The sequence below is a fragment of the Ahaetulla prasina genome, chromosome 4, assembly GCF_028640845.1.
Source record: "Ahaetulla prasina isolate Xishuangbanna chromosome 4, ASM2864084v1, whole genome shotgun sequence".
NCBI classification, from domain to species: domain Eukaryota; kingdom Metazoa; phylum Chordata; class Lepidosauria; order Squamata; family Colubridae; genus Ahaetulla; species Ahaetulla prasina.
Genome location: NC_080542.1, coordinates 44,829,010 through 44,843,769, shown reverse-complemented (window position 1 = coordinate 44,843,769; position 14,760 = coordinate 44,829,010). Strand labels below are relative to the sequence as shown.

At 42.5% G+C, this 14,760-nt stretch overlaps 1 protein-coding gene across 1 annotated transcript in view; it reads right to left on the bottom strand.

The window, feature by feature from the left end:
- GSDMD (gasdermin D) overlaps positions 1-14,760 on the bottom strand; it is a 53,539-nt gene that overhangs the window by 3,447 nt on the left and 35,332 nt on the right. Inside the window, exons 5-11 of the mRNA XM_058180780.1 lie at positions 14,134-14,308; positions 12,633-12,795; positions 7,735-7,834; positions 7,584-7,637; positions 4,413-4,445; positions 4,078-4,214; positions 532-709 (exon numbers count right to left, since the gene is read on the bottom strand). Of these exons, the coding sequence (XP_058036763.1) occupies positions 532-709; positions 4,078-4,214; positions 4,413-4,445; positions 7,584-7,637; positions 7,735-7,834; positions 12,633-12,795; positions 14,134-14,308 (840 nt within the window). The remainder of the gene's footprint in view (positions 1-531; positions 710-4,077; positions 4,215-4,412; positions 4,446-7,583; positions 7,638-7,734; positions 7,835-12,632; positions 12,796-14,133; positions 14,309-14,760) is intronic.

Below are 14,760 nucleotides of genomic sequence, written 5' to 3'. Positions count from 1 at the left end.
GGGGGAGAAGAAAGTATGGCTAATTGTGTTTCTTCCATATTTAATTTGTTAAAAATCCCTTTCTTCCAGCTTCAGAGTTTTCATTTGAAAAACACGAATTCTCCTGAATTACAATTTATAGATTCAAGTTCTTATATATATTGCATTAAAACATATTACAATAAATTGTGCCTGAAGTGCTACAGAAGTAATACAGCAGCAGCATTCAAATGTCTCCTCAAACCATGATTTATTTCTTTATACAAACCATTTTTTAGAATTTTGGCAACTAGATGGCTTGCCTGCTGTACCCATACTTCTTTTTTGGCCTAACTCCTACCACTTTCCCCAGGAAAAGTGGGGAATTTTAATTTTTTTCCAACTTCAGTCACAATCTCTTTCTACAATAAATTCTGCTCGTTGTGGAAGGTTGGGAATGAACTGCTAAGTTCTGACCCAGGAAGGGGTACCTTGGAAGAGGTACCTTCCAAGCTTGAGAAAGCAAACAGTCCTATGTAAGTACAACAACATCCAAACGATAGTTTCTTGTACCATCTATAGAAGAGCAAAGGAAGTGCACTGGTCCCCAGAGATCTTGGTTTTCTCCTCTTTTAGTGTCTTGGAAAATCCCTAAGTAGGATAGCAGCATTTCTACTGGAACTCGGAATTCCTCATTCAATGACTCCAACATGGAGCGATCAGCATTGTCACCTGCCATGGAAAGCTCCAGCTGGTGGGAAAAAATGTAGAGCAGTCAGTCACATCAGGAAGAGGTGAAATAGAGAGTTGCTATATAACAGCAAAATGTTGGAGATGTAATTGTGATGACGCTACATATTTTCATATTTGGTGGACTTGTAAGGATATAAAGGCCTTTTGGATAAAAATTTGGGGGATTTTACAAAATGTTTTGAAAAAGAAGATAAAGTTCCTGCCGCAATTTTTTCTGTTGGGAATTATTACGGACTGTACAGTAATTGAGATTAAATTGATTTTAAATCTAATAACAGCAGCAAGATTACTAATAGGACAGTACTGGAAGAAAAAAGAAGTACCTACAATAAAAGAATGGATATTGAAAGTTGCCAATTTGGCTGAGATGGCGAAGATATCAGCCTTTTTGAAAGACAATACGCAAGAAAGATACTTAAAGGAATGGAAAAAATGGATTGACTATATTCAAAGTAGATATCAGACTAAGAGTTATCAGACTGCCTTTGAATGATTATGATGTATTATTTTTGATTGTTTTCGGGGGAAGTTAGGAATTGATGATTGTAGGGGTATAATTAAGTTGGGACAAAATTTTTTTAGCATATGTTTGTTTTATTTTTAACTATACCTTGTGCTCGTTCCGGGAAGTCTGGGGGGGAGGGCGGTTATGAAGGGAGGGGGGAGGGGAGGGGGGGAAAGGGGGGGAAAATTTTCTGTAAAACTTTTTGAATAAAAAAAAAAAAAGAGAGTTGCTATATAATAAACACAGTATGGTTGTGCCCAAGTGATGTAGTGATTCAGACCTGACCTCAGCCATGAATGTTAGGGTTAATTGATTTGGGGGCAGTTATTATGCCTTAGTTCAGTCCTGCTCATGGGGATATTGTAGGAAAAGAATTAGAAGGAGGGAAGTATACAATGTATATCACCTTGAGCTCCAAGAGAAAAAAAAGATATAAATCTAATAAAGAAATCAGTAAATTCACAAATTTTGAAAATAATTATTTCCTGCTATGCAGCAGTCAAGGGTTCTTGGACCATATATTCTCAGAAGCTGAGAAAATACATCTGGGTAGAAGTAGGCTTGAAGTAAACAGGCAAAAAGATATGCAGCTAAACGGGAAGTTGGTGCAAAAGGATAGTAGTGGTGATAAAATCTTGGACTAAACATTCAAGCAGAAATTAATCTGGACAGGATTCCACACATAATAATCTACAGAAGCAGCAAAAGAACTTGAGAAGACCTGAGATAATGGAATGGACTGTGCCACTTCAAACGGCATGCGGGGGGGTCCAGTCCTTCCCTGTGTAAAAATGGCCCTGCAAATTAAAAAAAAAAAAAAAAGTAAACTTAGCAGGGAGAGTTTTTATCTACATCCTTTCTCCCTGTTTCACAATTAATATTGATATGCAGGATTTATTTATGTACCTGATTTTCCAATTAATAATTATACTGATGGATTGATTGATTGATTGATTGATTGATGTATCTCATGTTAATAACGCCCTAATCAATCAACTGTGGGTGGTAAGCTATATATATATATATAAACAATCCATAAATGAAAACCCAATTTTTTTATAAGAGAATAATATAATTAAACATTCTTCCTCAGTTACCATCAATTCACTTAAAAAAGGAGTATTTAGGGTATTCTGGAAGGCCAAAAAAAATGGGGCCAGACCTCACTCTGAGGCAATACAATCCATAATCTGGGGGAAAGTGTACTTTCTGGTTTGTGTTTAGTTTACTTGACACTAGCAATTGCAATTAGCAATAGACTTAGACTTAGAATAACTTTATTGTCACTTTGGATGTATACTAATTGGCATACATTAAAACGAAATTTTGTTGCATACAGCTCTCAAAGGATCTAGAAATTCATGAAAAAATTCTATCAGTAGAGAATTCTTTCTGACCTTAGAGGGAGGCTGATTTGTATCTACAGAAGGAAGTTGTTGTGGTCCACCAGCAGCCTGTGGCTGGGGAAGGCCTGGATCAGGGCTCTGCATCGGAGGCTGAGGTGGGGCCAGGGCCATCGGGGAGTGAGGTGCGGACTTCAGAGCCTCCAGAGACTGATAGTAGTGAGGCAGAGGAACAGGAGGAGCCTGTTCCTAATGCACGCATGAGAGCTGTCAGAAGGCAAGAACAGCTCAAGCAAAGAGGACAACTCGGGAATAGGGCGAAGAGATGATTGGCCCCTCCCATAAGGCTTAAAACAGACCAGCACCAGCATTTGAGCTTTGCTGGAAAACAACGTTGTAGCTGTGTCTTCTGCTCCGTATATCTCTTTGTTTTTGTGGCTTCTGGACGTTTGCCAGGAAGGGCCTTTGGCAGTTTGCCTAATTGGACCAAGGTTTGTGATAGGACTGAGGAATTTGTGTTGGGAGGAATTTAATTTAGTTGAACTACGCTGAGAATGAAGTAATTCTCAGCTATTCGAATAAAGTTTGTGACTGAGTTTCCTACTACCTACTTGGGCCTGGGTCACAATAGATGTATTTTCAAAAATGATGTCTCCTACTCATGCCCAAAAACAGTACAGACCACATACTTGCTTCAAATATGTGGGTCCTTGAGTGGCTCAGACTGCTAAGACAGTCTGTTATTAACACAGCTGCCTGCAATTACTGCAGGTTCTAGTCCCACCAGGCCCAAGGTTGACTCAGCCTTCTATCCTTTATAAGGTAGGTAAAATGAGGACCCAGATTGTTGGGGGCAATAAGTTGACTTTGTATGTAATATACAAATAGATGAAGACTATTGCTTGACATAGTGTAAGCCGCCCTGAGTCTTCGGAGAAGGGCGGGATATAAATGCAAATAAAAAAAATATATCACCACCTCATTCTGCTGCCTGTGCAACTCTTGGGATATTGCCTTCCTTGGGCAACATCCCAAAATATGTTAAGTATTTTCAGAGTTTCAACCAGCCATCCTTAGTTGATGTAAAGCTCCTTCTCATTATTGTTATTTTAACCCAATGGCTGGATGAATGGAAGATGCTCATGGAGAAATGACCTAAACAGTCTTCCAGATGTGCTGGAACTATATTTCACAGACTACCTGAGAATTGTGACACCTCTTGTCCCAGCACATCTGGAAGACACGTGATTTGGAGCAATCTGCTTGCAATATTAGGAAATGGGTGGGAAGGATGACTTTCATAAGGCAAAGAAATGGAAAAATAATGAGATGGGATAAGATTGTTGTAGAAAAAAATAGGAGGAGGGAGGATTATTACAAATATTTACCTGCTTATTTATAATAATGATAAAGGCAAGGCACAAGTCTAATAAATAAATCCATATTTGCACAGGATGCCACAGTATCAGTGAAGAGCTCTAAGTCATCAAACATCCCCCCCAAAAAAAAGGAACATACCATGGACCGTACTGTGGAAACATTTCTGTTCTGCAGGAATATCTCAAAGGATCCCAAAAGATTCTTCTTCAAAGGCTGGGTCTGGCAGAACAGTGGCTCATACGCTTGCTTAACCGCATCTTGTACTTGCTGGACAGCTAAAGATTATTGGCTTGGTTAAGATTATGAGCAGCAGCATTTCAATTGAGTTTTTACTTTAAAAAAAACAACAACAGAACACTTTGTACAACTGCTGTGACCCATATTGATGGGTCTCTGTGTACTATCTAATTGGCACGTCTGATGGAGAGACGTTACTGATCTTATCAGTTAATCAAAATTCAGTCATAACTTGCCTGTGAGTGAAGATCCCAGTTCATTCTGAAATGCTAAAATGAAAAGAGGAAAATAAATATTAGACTGAAATTAAGCAGAAGAAGAAACTGAAGAAGTGAAGGAAGAGGAACATTAGGGCACATTGTTTATTCAATGTTATTTTTTTATTGACCCAGAACCAAAAGATTAAAAATCTCCAAGCTTCAACCCACGTATGGAGAAGGTTCACTAATTTAGTATTGCATAACATTTGGAAATTCAACAGAGACATATAAAATACTAGTAGTTATTCTGTATAAAGAGACACAGATTAGTTGGAGAACCTGTGATTTTCCAAATGCTGGTGAACTACAACTCCCAGAAATTCCTTATAACATGGTCAATAATGGGAAATGCTAGGAATTGTAGTTCAGCAACATTTGGAGGGCTATTAATGTCTCAAGAGCAGGGGTGAAATGCTCCCAGTTCGGACTGGCTCGCCCAATCCGGTAGCGATGGCAGCGGGTAATTCAGAGAACCGGTAGCATAAATCCCTGGCCCCACCCCCTGCCTCTGCTGAGCCGCACCATCATCAGAGGGGTTTTTTTTTACTTTTAAAAGCAGTTTTTCTTCAGATGAAAACATGCCTTTAAAAGTAAAAAAAAAAAAAGCGCCTTTGAGGATCCCGTGGCTCAGCTGAGATCATCAGAATCCTTTAAACTCTTTTTTTTAACAACCTCTTCAGCCGAAGAGGTTGTAAAAAAAAAGGTTTTAAAAGGCTCCTCCGGCAATCCCAGCTGAGTTCTTCATCACCAGAACCTTAAAAAACATGTTTTCTACAAGCTCTTCAGCTGCAGAGCTTGTAGAAAACCTCCTTTTAAGAGGTTCTGGGCTGCAATGAAGCACTTACCTTATTACGGCTCCTTTCCGGCTGGGAAAGCCATCCTTTAAATCAGTTGGATCAACTAGCAACTGAATCTGCCTGCCTGAAATCCATCTCATCAGTCAGCAACTCAATCTGCCTGCTTTGCTGGCTGAGGAACTCTGGGAATTGAAGTCCACAAACCTTAAAGTTACTAAGGTTGGAGACCCTTGATCTAAAAAATATAAATAAAATAAAATAATAAAATAAAATAAAATATTTGTGCAGCTTTCTGAGATTTGGTGTGTTTCTGTAGTGTTTCACTCTAACTACACAAACACACAAAATCTCACAAAGCTGTATGTGGCATTGTGTGTGTGTGTGTGAGAGAGAGAGAGAGTCAGTTTCATTTCATTTCATTTCATTTATTAGATTTTTATACCGCCCTTCTCCCGAAGGACTCAGGGCGGTTCACAGCCAAATAAAACAGTAAAAAGTGCACAATAAAACAATAATTAAAAAACTTATTAAATATAAGGCCAAATTAAAATCCATTTAAAACCATAAAACCCCATAAAATTTAAATCCAAATATTAAAAACTACTAAAAATTTCTATGCCAGTCCTGCGCGAATAAATAGGTATGTCTTCAACTCGCGACGGAAGGTCCGAAGGTCAGGCAGTTGACAGAGTCCTGGGGGAAGTTCATTCCAGAGGGTGGGAGCCCCCACAGAGAAGGCCCTTCCCCTGGGGGCCTCCAGCCGACATTGCTTGGCGGACGGCACCCTGAGGAGTCCCTCTCTGTGAGAGCGCACGGGTCGGTGGGAGGCAGTCGGTAGCAGTAGGCGGTCCTGTAAGTAACCCGGCCCTAAGCCATGGAGCGCTTTAAAGGTAGTAACCAACACCTTGAAGTGCACCCGAAAGACCACAGGTAGCCAATGCAGCCTGCGCAGGAGTGGTGTTACATGGGAGCCACGAGTGGCTCCCTCTATCACCCGCGCAGCTGCATTCTGAACTAACTGGAGCCTCCGGGTGCTCTTCAAGGGGAGCCCCATGTAGAGAGCATTGCAGTAATCCAAGCGAGAGGTAACAAGAGCGTGAGTGACCGTGCATAGGGCATCCCGGTCAAGGAAGGGGCGCAACTGGCGAATCAGGCGGACCTGATAAAAAGCTCTCCTGGAGACGGTCGTCAAGTGATCTTCAAAAGACAACCGCCCATCCAGGAGCACACCCAAGTTGTGCACCCTGTCCATTGGGGCCAATGACTCGCCCCCAACAGTCAGCCGCGGCTGCAGCTGACTGTACCGGGGTGCCAGCATCCACAGCCACTCCGTCTTGGAGGGATTGAGCTTTAGCCTGTTTCTCCCCATCCAGACCCACCCCATCCAGTTGTGTTGTGTTGTGTGTGTAAAGTGTGAAAGTTGGTTTTTGAGCTTTTTGTGGCTGTGTGAGGTTCCTGCTTGTTGCAGGGGCCATTTTTGGTGAAGTGCAACTGTTTTTACATTGTGTGTGAGTCAGTTGTGTTGTGTTGTGTGTAAAGTGTGAAAGTTGGTTTTTGGTACCTCTTATTGTTTTGTATACTTTGTTTATTATTTTTATTATTTATTGTTATTGGCCACGCCCACCCAATCATCTGACCACCAAGCCATACACACCAATTAAGCCACGCCCACAGAACCGGTAGGGAAAATTTTTAGATTTCACCCCTGCTCAAGAGGAAAGAGATAAAAATAAAATATAATATTCTATATTAAGTTCATCTCTTACATATTTGTTTGTACACAAGTACAAACCTTTTGACATTACTTAACAATTTCATTCATTAGGCTAGCTATAGATACCTATGTGGAAGACTATAGTTTTCTTATTCTTAAAATACTCTTGCACATTGTCTCTTTTTAATTGTGGACTGCTGGGCAATTATGAAGCTGTAATGCCATACTGCCTTTATGTGACTAAACAGGGCATTTTGTTGACATGGAAACCCAGATATCTTTCTGTCTCTTTCCTCCATAGCCAGATTTCATATACATGTCAATTCACTTAATTTAGCTATGGTTCATAGAATTAATCCAGTTTTCTAGGTTCACACAAGTCACTGAATTATAAGCCAGTGGTGTTGGACAACTTCATATCATATATTGAGCTGCAAACTAATCAACTACATTGTAGTGTAGGATTTTTTGCAAACTTAACCTTTTTACTCAGTTAAAACTCAATGTGTGATCTTTGGCTGACAGGTCTATCTTGCTTATTTGTTTTTTATTTGCTTAGATTGCTCCACAAACAATCAAGCTTTTTCTAACTTCATGCACACATTTTTGTTTTGAAAGCATAGATATTAAACATACCATCATAAGTGAGTGAGTGACCCAACATTGTTTCAAACCTCTGGTTGAGATAAACTATAGAAAAACAAAAATGCAAAGAAATTAGAAAGAACCAAAAGATGCCTGAACCTTAGTATGGCAAACTAATCAGTGAAACAAATTTTTCACTCACCGGGGTCTTCTTCACAGATTTGGAGTTTCTCAACTCCATACGCCATCACTGTACCAAAAGGAATTAGCATGGACTTATTTTTCATTGTCTTGTGTTGACCCTGGAGATTTGAGCACAGGATGTTAAGAATGTGTCACCCTAGACCAGGGGTCTGCAAACTTGGCTCTTTTAAGACTTGTGGAATTCAACTCCCAGAGCTCCTGAGCCAGCTTTGCTGGCTCAGGAACTCTGGGAGTTGAAGTCCACAAGTCTTAAAAGAGCCAAGTTTGCAGACCCCTGGTCTAGACCAAGTCACAGATTGTGAAGGAAGCAAGCTAGCAATCCATAGGTATTCTCATCATCACAGAAATCAGACAGGGATGATTCCACACGCTAGCGATCAGTCATAGGTTGTCTAACTGGAAACTTGCAGCCCTAAGGTTACCAAATGTAGACAAAAAGATTCTGCCAAAGATCATGGGAATGCATCCCAACACATCTTACTTACAGCTATGGCCAGTCAGGAACCCCTTTCATCTAAGTGTAAGTAGTGAGCACTAGCAGACCTCCTCTTCCAGCAGACCTCATTATATTCACTTTGGAATACAGTAAATGAAATAAATGTTCATTCCATTTTCTTTATTCAGTGCACCTGCTTATGATGACATGTACTTTTCCAAAATCTCTCTTTCCTGCAAGTCCACACTGTGCAAAGTGTGGAAAATATGACATGAAAAATAAAGCTAACAATATACTGTTGCACAAGCGCAGTAATCTTTCTGCAGTGAATTTTTATGCTTTCCCTTTGCCTGGTTCTTACATTTTAATCTGCCATATTATTGATTGTGTTTTAGTGACAAAATACTGTTATGCACTCCCAAAAGCTATCAATCAAGGGCTTCCCTCTGTGCTATAAGTCAGGGTATATATATGTGTGTGTGTGCGTGTTTTGTGTGTGTGTGTGTGTGTGTGTGTGTGTGTTTTTGTAGGTTTTCATGAGTATAGGTATGTAGGTCTTGGCATATTCGGGTCTTTTCCTGTGTAAGGTTGTGAGTATCCGGGCGACGTTTTGACAAAGTCTCACTCATCATCTTCAGGCTGGTGCTTTCAGCTTCGTGCTTGTGCGAGCAAAGCGTGGTCGGAGCTGCCATTTACGAAACAGCCGACCAATCTGCAAACACCCACTCCATCTACCAATCAAGATGCAACCACACAGCCAACCAACCCGCTCACAGCAACACTCCCCACCTCTCCACCAGTATTTATAGAGAGACGGCAGCTCCGACCACGCTTTGCTCGCACAAGCACAAAGCTGAAAGCACCAGCCTGAAGTGAGACCTCATAAAAACGTCACCAGGATACTCTCAACCTTACACGGGAAAAGACCTGAATATGCCAAGACCTCTGTGTGTGTGTGTGTGTGTGTGTGTGTGTGTGTGTGTGTGTGTATGTATATGTATATGTATATGTATATGTATATGTATATGTATATGTATATGTATATGTGTTGTGTCTTGCCCGCCCCAGCCGTCAGCGGAGGAGTGGGACACGACAATATGTATATGTATATGTATATGTATATGAATATGTATATGTATGTCATGGACAGATCATTTCCTTCTTCGTCTAGACTTCCGAACCGCCACCCACCATCGCAGGGAGACGGAACCTATACGTTGGTTCCGTCCCAGGCACCTGATGGACTCCGAGAGGTTCCTGACGGAGCTTGGGCCATTCCCTGAGGATCTGGCCCACAGCTCGGCTGAGGAACTAGTTGTGGCCTGGGAACAGGCCGCGGCTGGGGCCTTGGACCGTGTCGTGCCTTTGCGGCCTCTGACCCGGCATAGATCTCATCCGGCCCCTTGGTTTTCCGAGGGGCTGAGGGAGATGAAACGCCGGAGAAGACGCCTAGAGAGTACTTGGAGGTCCAGTCGTTCCGAAGCTGATCGGACACTAGTTAGGTCCTATTCTAGGACCTACCTAGTGGCAATGAGGGAGGCGAGGCGTTCTTACGCTTCCACCCTCATTGCGTCGGCAGATAACCGCCCGGCTGCCCTGTTTCGGGTGACCCGTTCCCTCCTTCATCAGGAGGTGCGGGATGACCCTTTGCAGGGACATGCCAAGGACTTTAGTGGTTATCTATACGATAAAATCGCTCAGCTCCGGGATGGTCTGGACCGAAATTGGGATGATCCAAGCGAGAGGGAGGAGGCACGTCTTGTTGAGTCTGTTTGGGATGAGTTTGACCCTGTGGCTCCCGAGGACGTGGACAGGTTGTTGGGGAGGCTCCACGCCACCGCATGTTTACTGGACCCGTGTCCTTCCTGGCTGGTACTGGCCACTCAGGAGGTGACACGAGGCTGGCTCCAGGGGATTATCAACGCTTCTTTGTTGGAAGGGGTTTTCCCTGCCGCCTTGAAAGAGGCAGTGGTGAGACCCCTCCTCAAGAAGCCCTCCCTGGACCCAGCTATTTTGGGTAATTATCGTCCGGTCTCCAACCTTCGCTTCGTTGCGAAGGTTGTAGAGAGTGCTGTGGCGTAGCAGCTACCCCAATACCTGGATGAAGCTGTCTATCTAGACCCGTTCCAGTCCAGCTTCCGACCCGGATTCAGTACAGAGACAGCTTTGGTCGCGTTGGTGGATGATCTCTGGAGGGCCAGGGACAGGAGTTATTCCTCTGCCCTGGTCCTATTAGACCTCTCACTTTTGATACCATCGACCATGGTATCTTGCTGCGCCGGTTGGGGGGATTGGGAGTGGGAGGCACCGTTTATCGGTGGTTCTCCTCCTATCTCTCCGACCGGTCGCAGACGGTGTTGACAGGGGGGCAGAGGTCGGCCGCGAGGTGCCTCACTTGTGGGGTGCCACAGGGGTCGATTCTCTCGCCCCTTCTGTTCAACATCTATATGAAGCCGTTGGGTGAGATCATCAGTGGCTTTGGGGTGAGATACCAGCTGTACGCTGATGACACTCAGCTGTACTTTTCCACCCCAGACCACCCCAACGAAGCTGTTGAAGTGCTGTCCCGGTGTTTGGAAGCCGTACGGGTCTGGATGGGGAGAAACAGGCTCAAGCTTAATCCCTCCAAGACGGAGTGGCTGTGGATGCCGGCACCCGATTCAGTCAGCTGCAGCCGCAGCTGACTGTTGGTGGCGAGTTATTGGCCCCAAAGGATAGGGTGCGCAACTTGGGTGTGCTCCTGGATGAATGGCTGTCGTTTGAAGATCATTTGACGGCCGTCTCCAGGAGGGCCTTCCACCAGGTTCGCCTGGTTCAGCAGTTGCGCCCCTTCCTTGATCGGGATGCCTTGTGCACAGTCACTCATGCGCTCGTTACCTCCCGCTTGGATTATTGTAATGCTCTCTACATGGGGCTCCCCTTGAGGTGCACCCAGAGGCTTCAGTTAGTCCAGAATGCAGCTGCGCGGGTGATAGAGGGAGCTTCGCGTTGCTCCCATGTAACACCGCTCCTGCGCAGACTGCACTGGCTACCTGTGGTCTTCAGGGTGCACTTTAAGGTTTTGGTTACTACCTTTAAAGCACTCCATGACTTAGGGCCTGGGTACTTACAGGACCGCCTGCTGTTACCTCATGCCTCCCACCGACCCGTACGCTCTCACAGAGAGGGACTTCTCAGGGTGCCGTCCGCCAAGCAATGTCGGCTGGCGGCCCCCAGGGGAAGATCCTTCTCTGTGGGGGCTCCCATCCTCTGGAACGAACTTCCCCCGGGTTTACGCCAAATACTTGACCTTCGGACCTTCCGCCGCGAATTGAAAACACATATATTTATTTGCGCGGGGTTGGCTTAAATTTTATTGGTTTTAAATTTTCTATTATTAATTTTAAGGGGTTTTTTAGTTTTATATATTTTAAAGTTTTTAGGCCAACTATATAATAAGTTTTTTAATCTGTATTTTAATTGTATATTGTACCGTTTGTTTTACCTTGCCTGTACACCGCCCTGAGTCCTTCGGGAGAAGGGCGGTATAAAAATCGAATTAATAATAATAATAATAATAATAATAATAATAATAATAATAATAATAATAATAATAATAATAATAATAATAATAATAATAATAATAATAATAATAATATTCGTAAGTTTTCACGGGTATATGTATGTAGGTCTTGCTGTATTCGAGTCTTTTCCAGTGTAAGGTTGAGGGTTTCTTGGTGATGTTTTGACGTCGTCAAGAAACCCGAGTGAGACCTCATCGAAACGTTGCTAAGAAACCCTCAACCTTACACCAGAAAAGACCCAAATATGCAAAGACCTACACACACACACATGTAATACCAGGAGCCATTTTTGGTTTTTCAGCAGCATGTCAAGACCATGCTCCTAAAAGCAGAAGAGTCAATATCAAAAGAAACAAATCATATGCTATTCTCCATGCATTAAACATTTTTCATAGAAAAATTTTGCTCAAGTGAAGCTTAATATTGATCTGTATAGGAATAGGTTTTATATTGTTTTGCTTTGCCCACTATGCGGAAGTGATTTGCTATAGCCTCTCACTGGATTTTATTTTTTTTTTACTTTTTTTAGAGTCCTGGAAATTCCTGCTGCTCTCCTGTCCAACTACTAATCTCGGCTTAACCTTCCTTAGCTTTTTGAGGTCAACCCATTTAAACTGTTACTGCTTATATAAACCATTTCCCCCCTAATCTCACATTTAAAATTAAGTTTGTTGGCAGTTATAGAGCCTCTGGGGCTGAGCTCATGTTTTGGTCAGAGAGGTTTAATTTGTGCTTATTCCTATGAAAAAGATAAAATACTCGATCAGGAAACCCACTATTGTTGGTCGGCAATCAACTCCTCCTTAAGGAATGATATTGTGGTGCTTTTAGCCATTAACCTGTTCATTTAAAAAGCAAGAAACAGCAAAAAAATGAAGCCAAAAATAATAACCACACCTGGATTTTAAGAATGTTCACGGCAGAAACTTCCCCCTTCCCACCTGCCTGGACAGTCTCATCAATGACAAAGGGCTCCATTATCTCCAAAACTTCTGTCACAATGTACAAATGAAGTTTAGGGTAGATTTGCTGGACAATGCCGGGAGAGAGATCTCTCTTCCTACAAACAAAATGCAAGATGGTCACAGCTACAGTTCTTACAATGAGGTTAGAGCTCTGGAACTTCTCATGAAATTCCTGGAAACTTTATTCTATATTGGGGGAAGCATCCAAGGCTTCAGAATGAAATCCTTCCACCTAGGCTGGAACTGGCCTCAAGCATTTTACTAGCTGCAGTAATGCGTGTAGTGGATAAGAAAGTTCTCCTTTCTACAACAAAACGTATCATATTTTAGATGATGCCCTAAAAGAAAAAAAGCTGGAGCTTAAGCTCAGCTCCATGTTTAATTACCTTGTCCTCAATTCCTTCCATTTCCTAATCCTTTACCTAAGAAGAATTGGCATTATTGGCCAGCAGAAACAGTTTTCAGCAGATTGAGATCAGTACAGAACAGTGGTAGTATTCAGCAGGTTCTATCAGGTTCAGGCAAACCGGTAGTGGCGGCTATGGGAGGCTCCGCCCACCTGCCCGGATGTCATCACATCCCGTTTTTGATGCTCTGCATATACATGGAAGGCTCTGCGCATGCGCGGAGGTGGCATATGTGCTCACATTTGCAAACCAGTAGTGAAGGTAAGTGAATACCAACCCTGGTACAGAAGTGCTTGAACCGCCAGAAAGAAGGTGACTGGGAAAGATGAGAACTTAAGGAACTTAAATGGACTCAGCAGGGCTCTAAATTAGGATCAAAGCAATTTCTCTACCATTCCCTACCCTAAGTATAAAGCCTTATTGTCCTACATAACAGAATCCTTGCCTCTCTTCTCCCCCATTTTCAACAAGCTACATTATTAAGTCCTGGAAGCTAGGATCTTAAATCTGGGAGAACTGGCAAAACTTCCCATTCAAAAATCTTCTCATCAGCTAAGCCCATAGAGATACTGTGGGAAACTGCCTTGACTGATCTTCAGTGAGTTTCCTCTGTACAGTCGGGACTTTGATGTGTTTTTTAGACAGGCTATTCAAATGAAAATCCAGATGATAAAGCCCTCTCAAAAGTTAGCATGAATGTTATACACCAGTACTTTCGCCTGAATGAGTCTCAAGAGATTTATAAGAGTTCCGCCTGAGCACCATAACTACCACTCATTTCATTGAGATCCATAAAGTCTCCGAATGCATTGTAGCAGATAGGTCAAAGCCATTTATTTATCCCTTTCTTCAGCTTTTAATAATACCAAAATTCAATTGCCCCTTTGTGCTTCATGGTTGGATTATGAATGTTTTTGAGACGTTTGTTCATATACAATTCTCAGGAAAGCTACCTAATTAGTAATTAGGTCCTATTCTTCCATTCTTGTCACACCCTTGGGAAATAATAAGCAAAGCCATATTCACCACAGCTCTCCTGGGTCCACATAGGTTTTTCGGAGATGTATTGGAGAGGCACTCAAGCAAGCTAAGGCCAATCCACCAACATCTACTTCTGTAGACCGTATCTTAAAGTTCAGCCGTCCTCCAGATTTGTGACATGTGTTAGCAGAAAACAAAAGTGGCTCAGAATGCTTCAGCTCTAAAAAAAATTGAAAGCAAGCAAAAGACAATGATCAAAATACAGTCTAATTGTTTTACCATGGTCAAACCCACTGCAGCAAACCTTACACATTTTTCCTCTTTTTTGTATGCTGGGATTCCTTTCAAATAAGAAATAACTCCAATTCACCAAATTCATATATAACACTGTTTCTGGCTTAGCAAGTTGCATGAATCTTGCCCCTGTGAATGGTAAGTCCAGGTTTATGTTTTAGCCCAATGTTTGCATGTAGGATTCAGGGAGATTACTACAAAGGATTGGTCCTCAGATCAAAAGAGGAATCTACACAGGCTGTACAAAATCTGTGAGCCTGATGCACAATGTGGATGTGCTTTCTGAGAGACCTTTATGTTTCTCTTTTGGTCCTAGGGCTCCCAGAAAACTGTCCAGGCAGAGTTTATCCAGAATGATCTCTATGAATTAATTTGAAC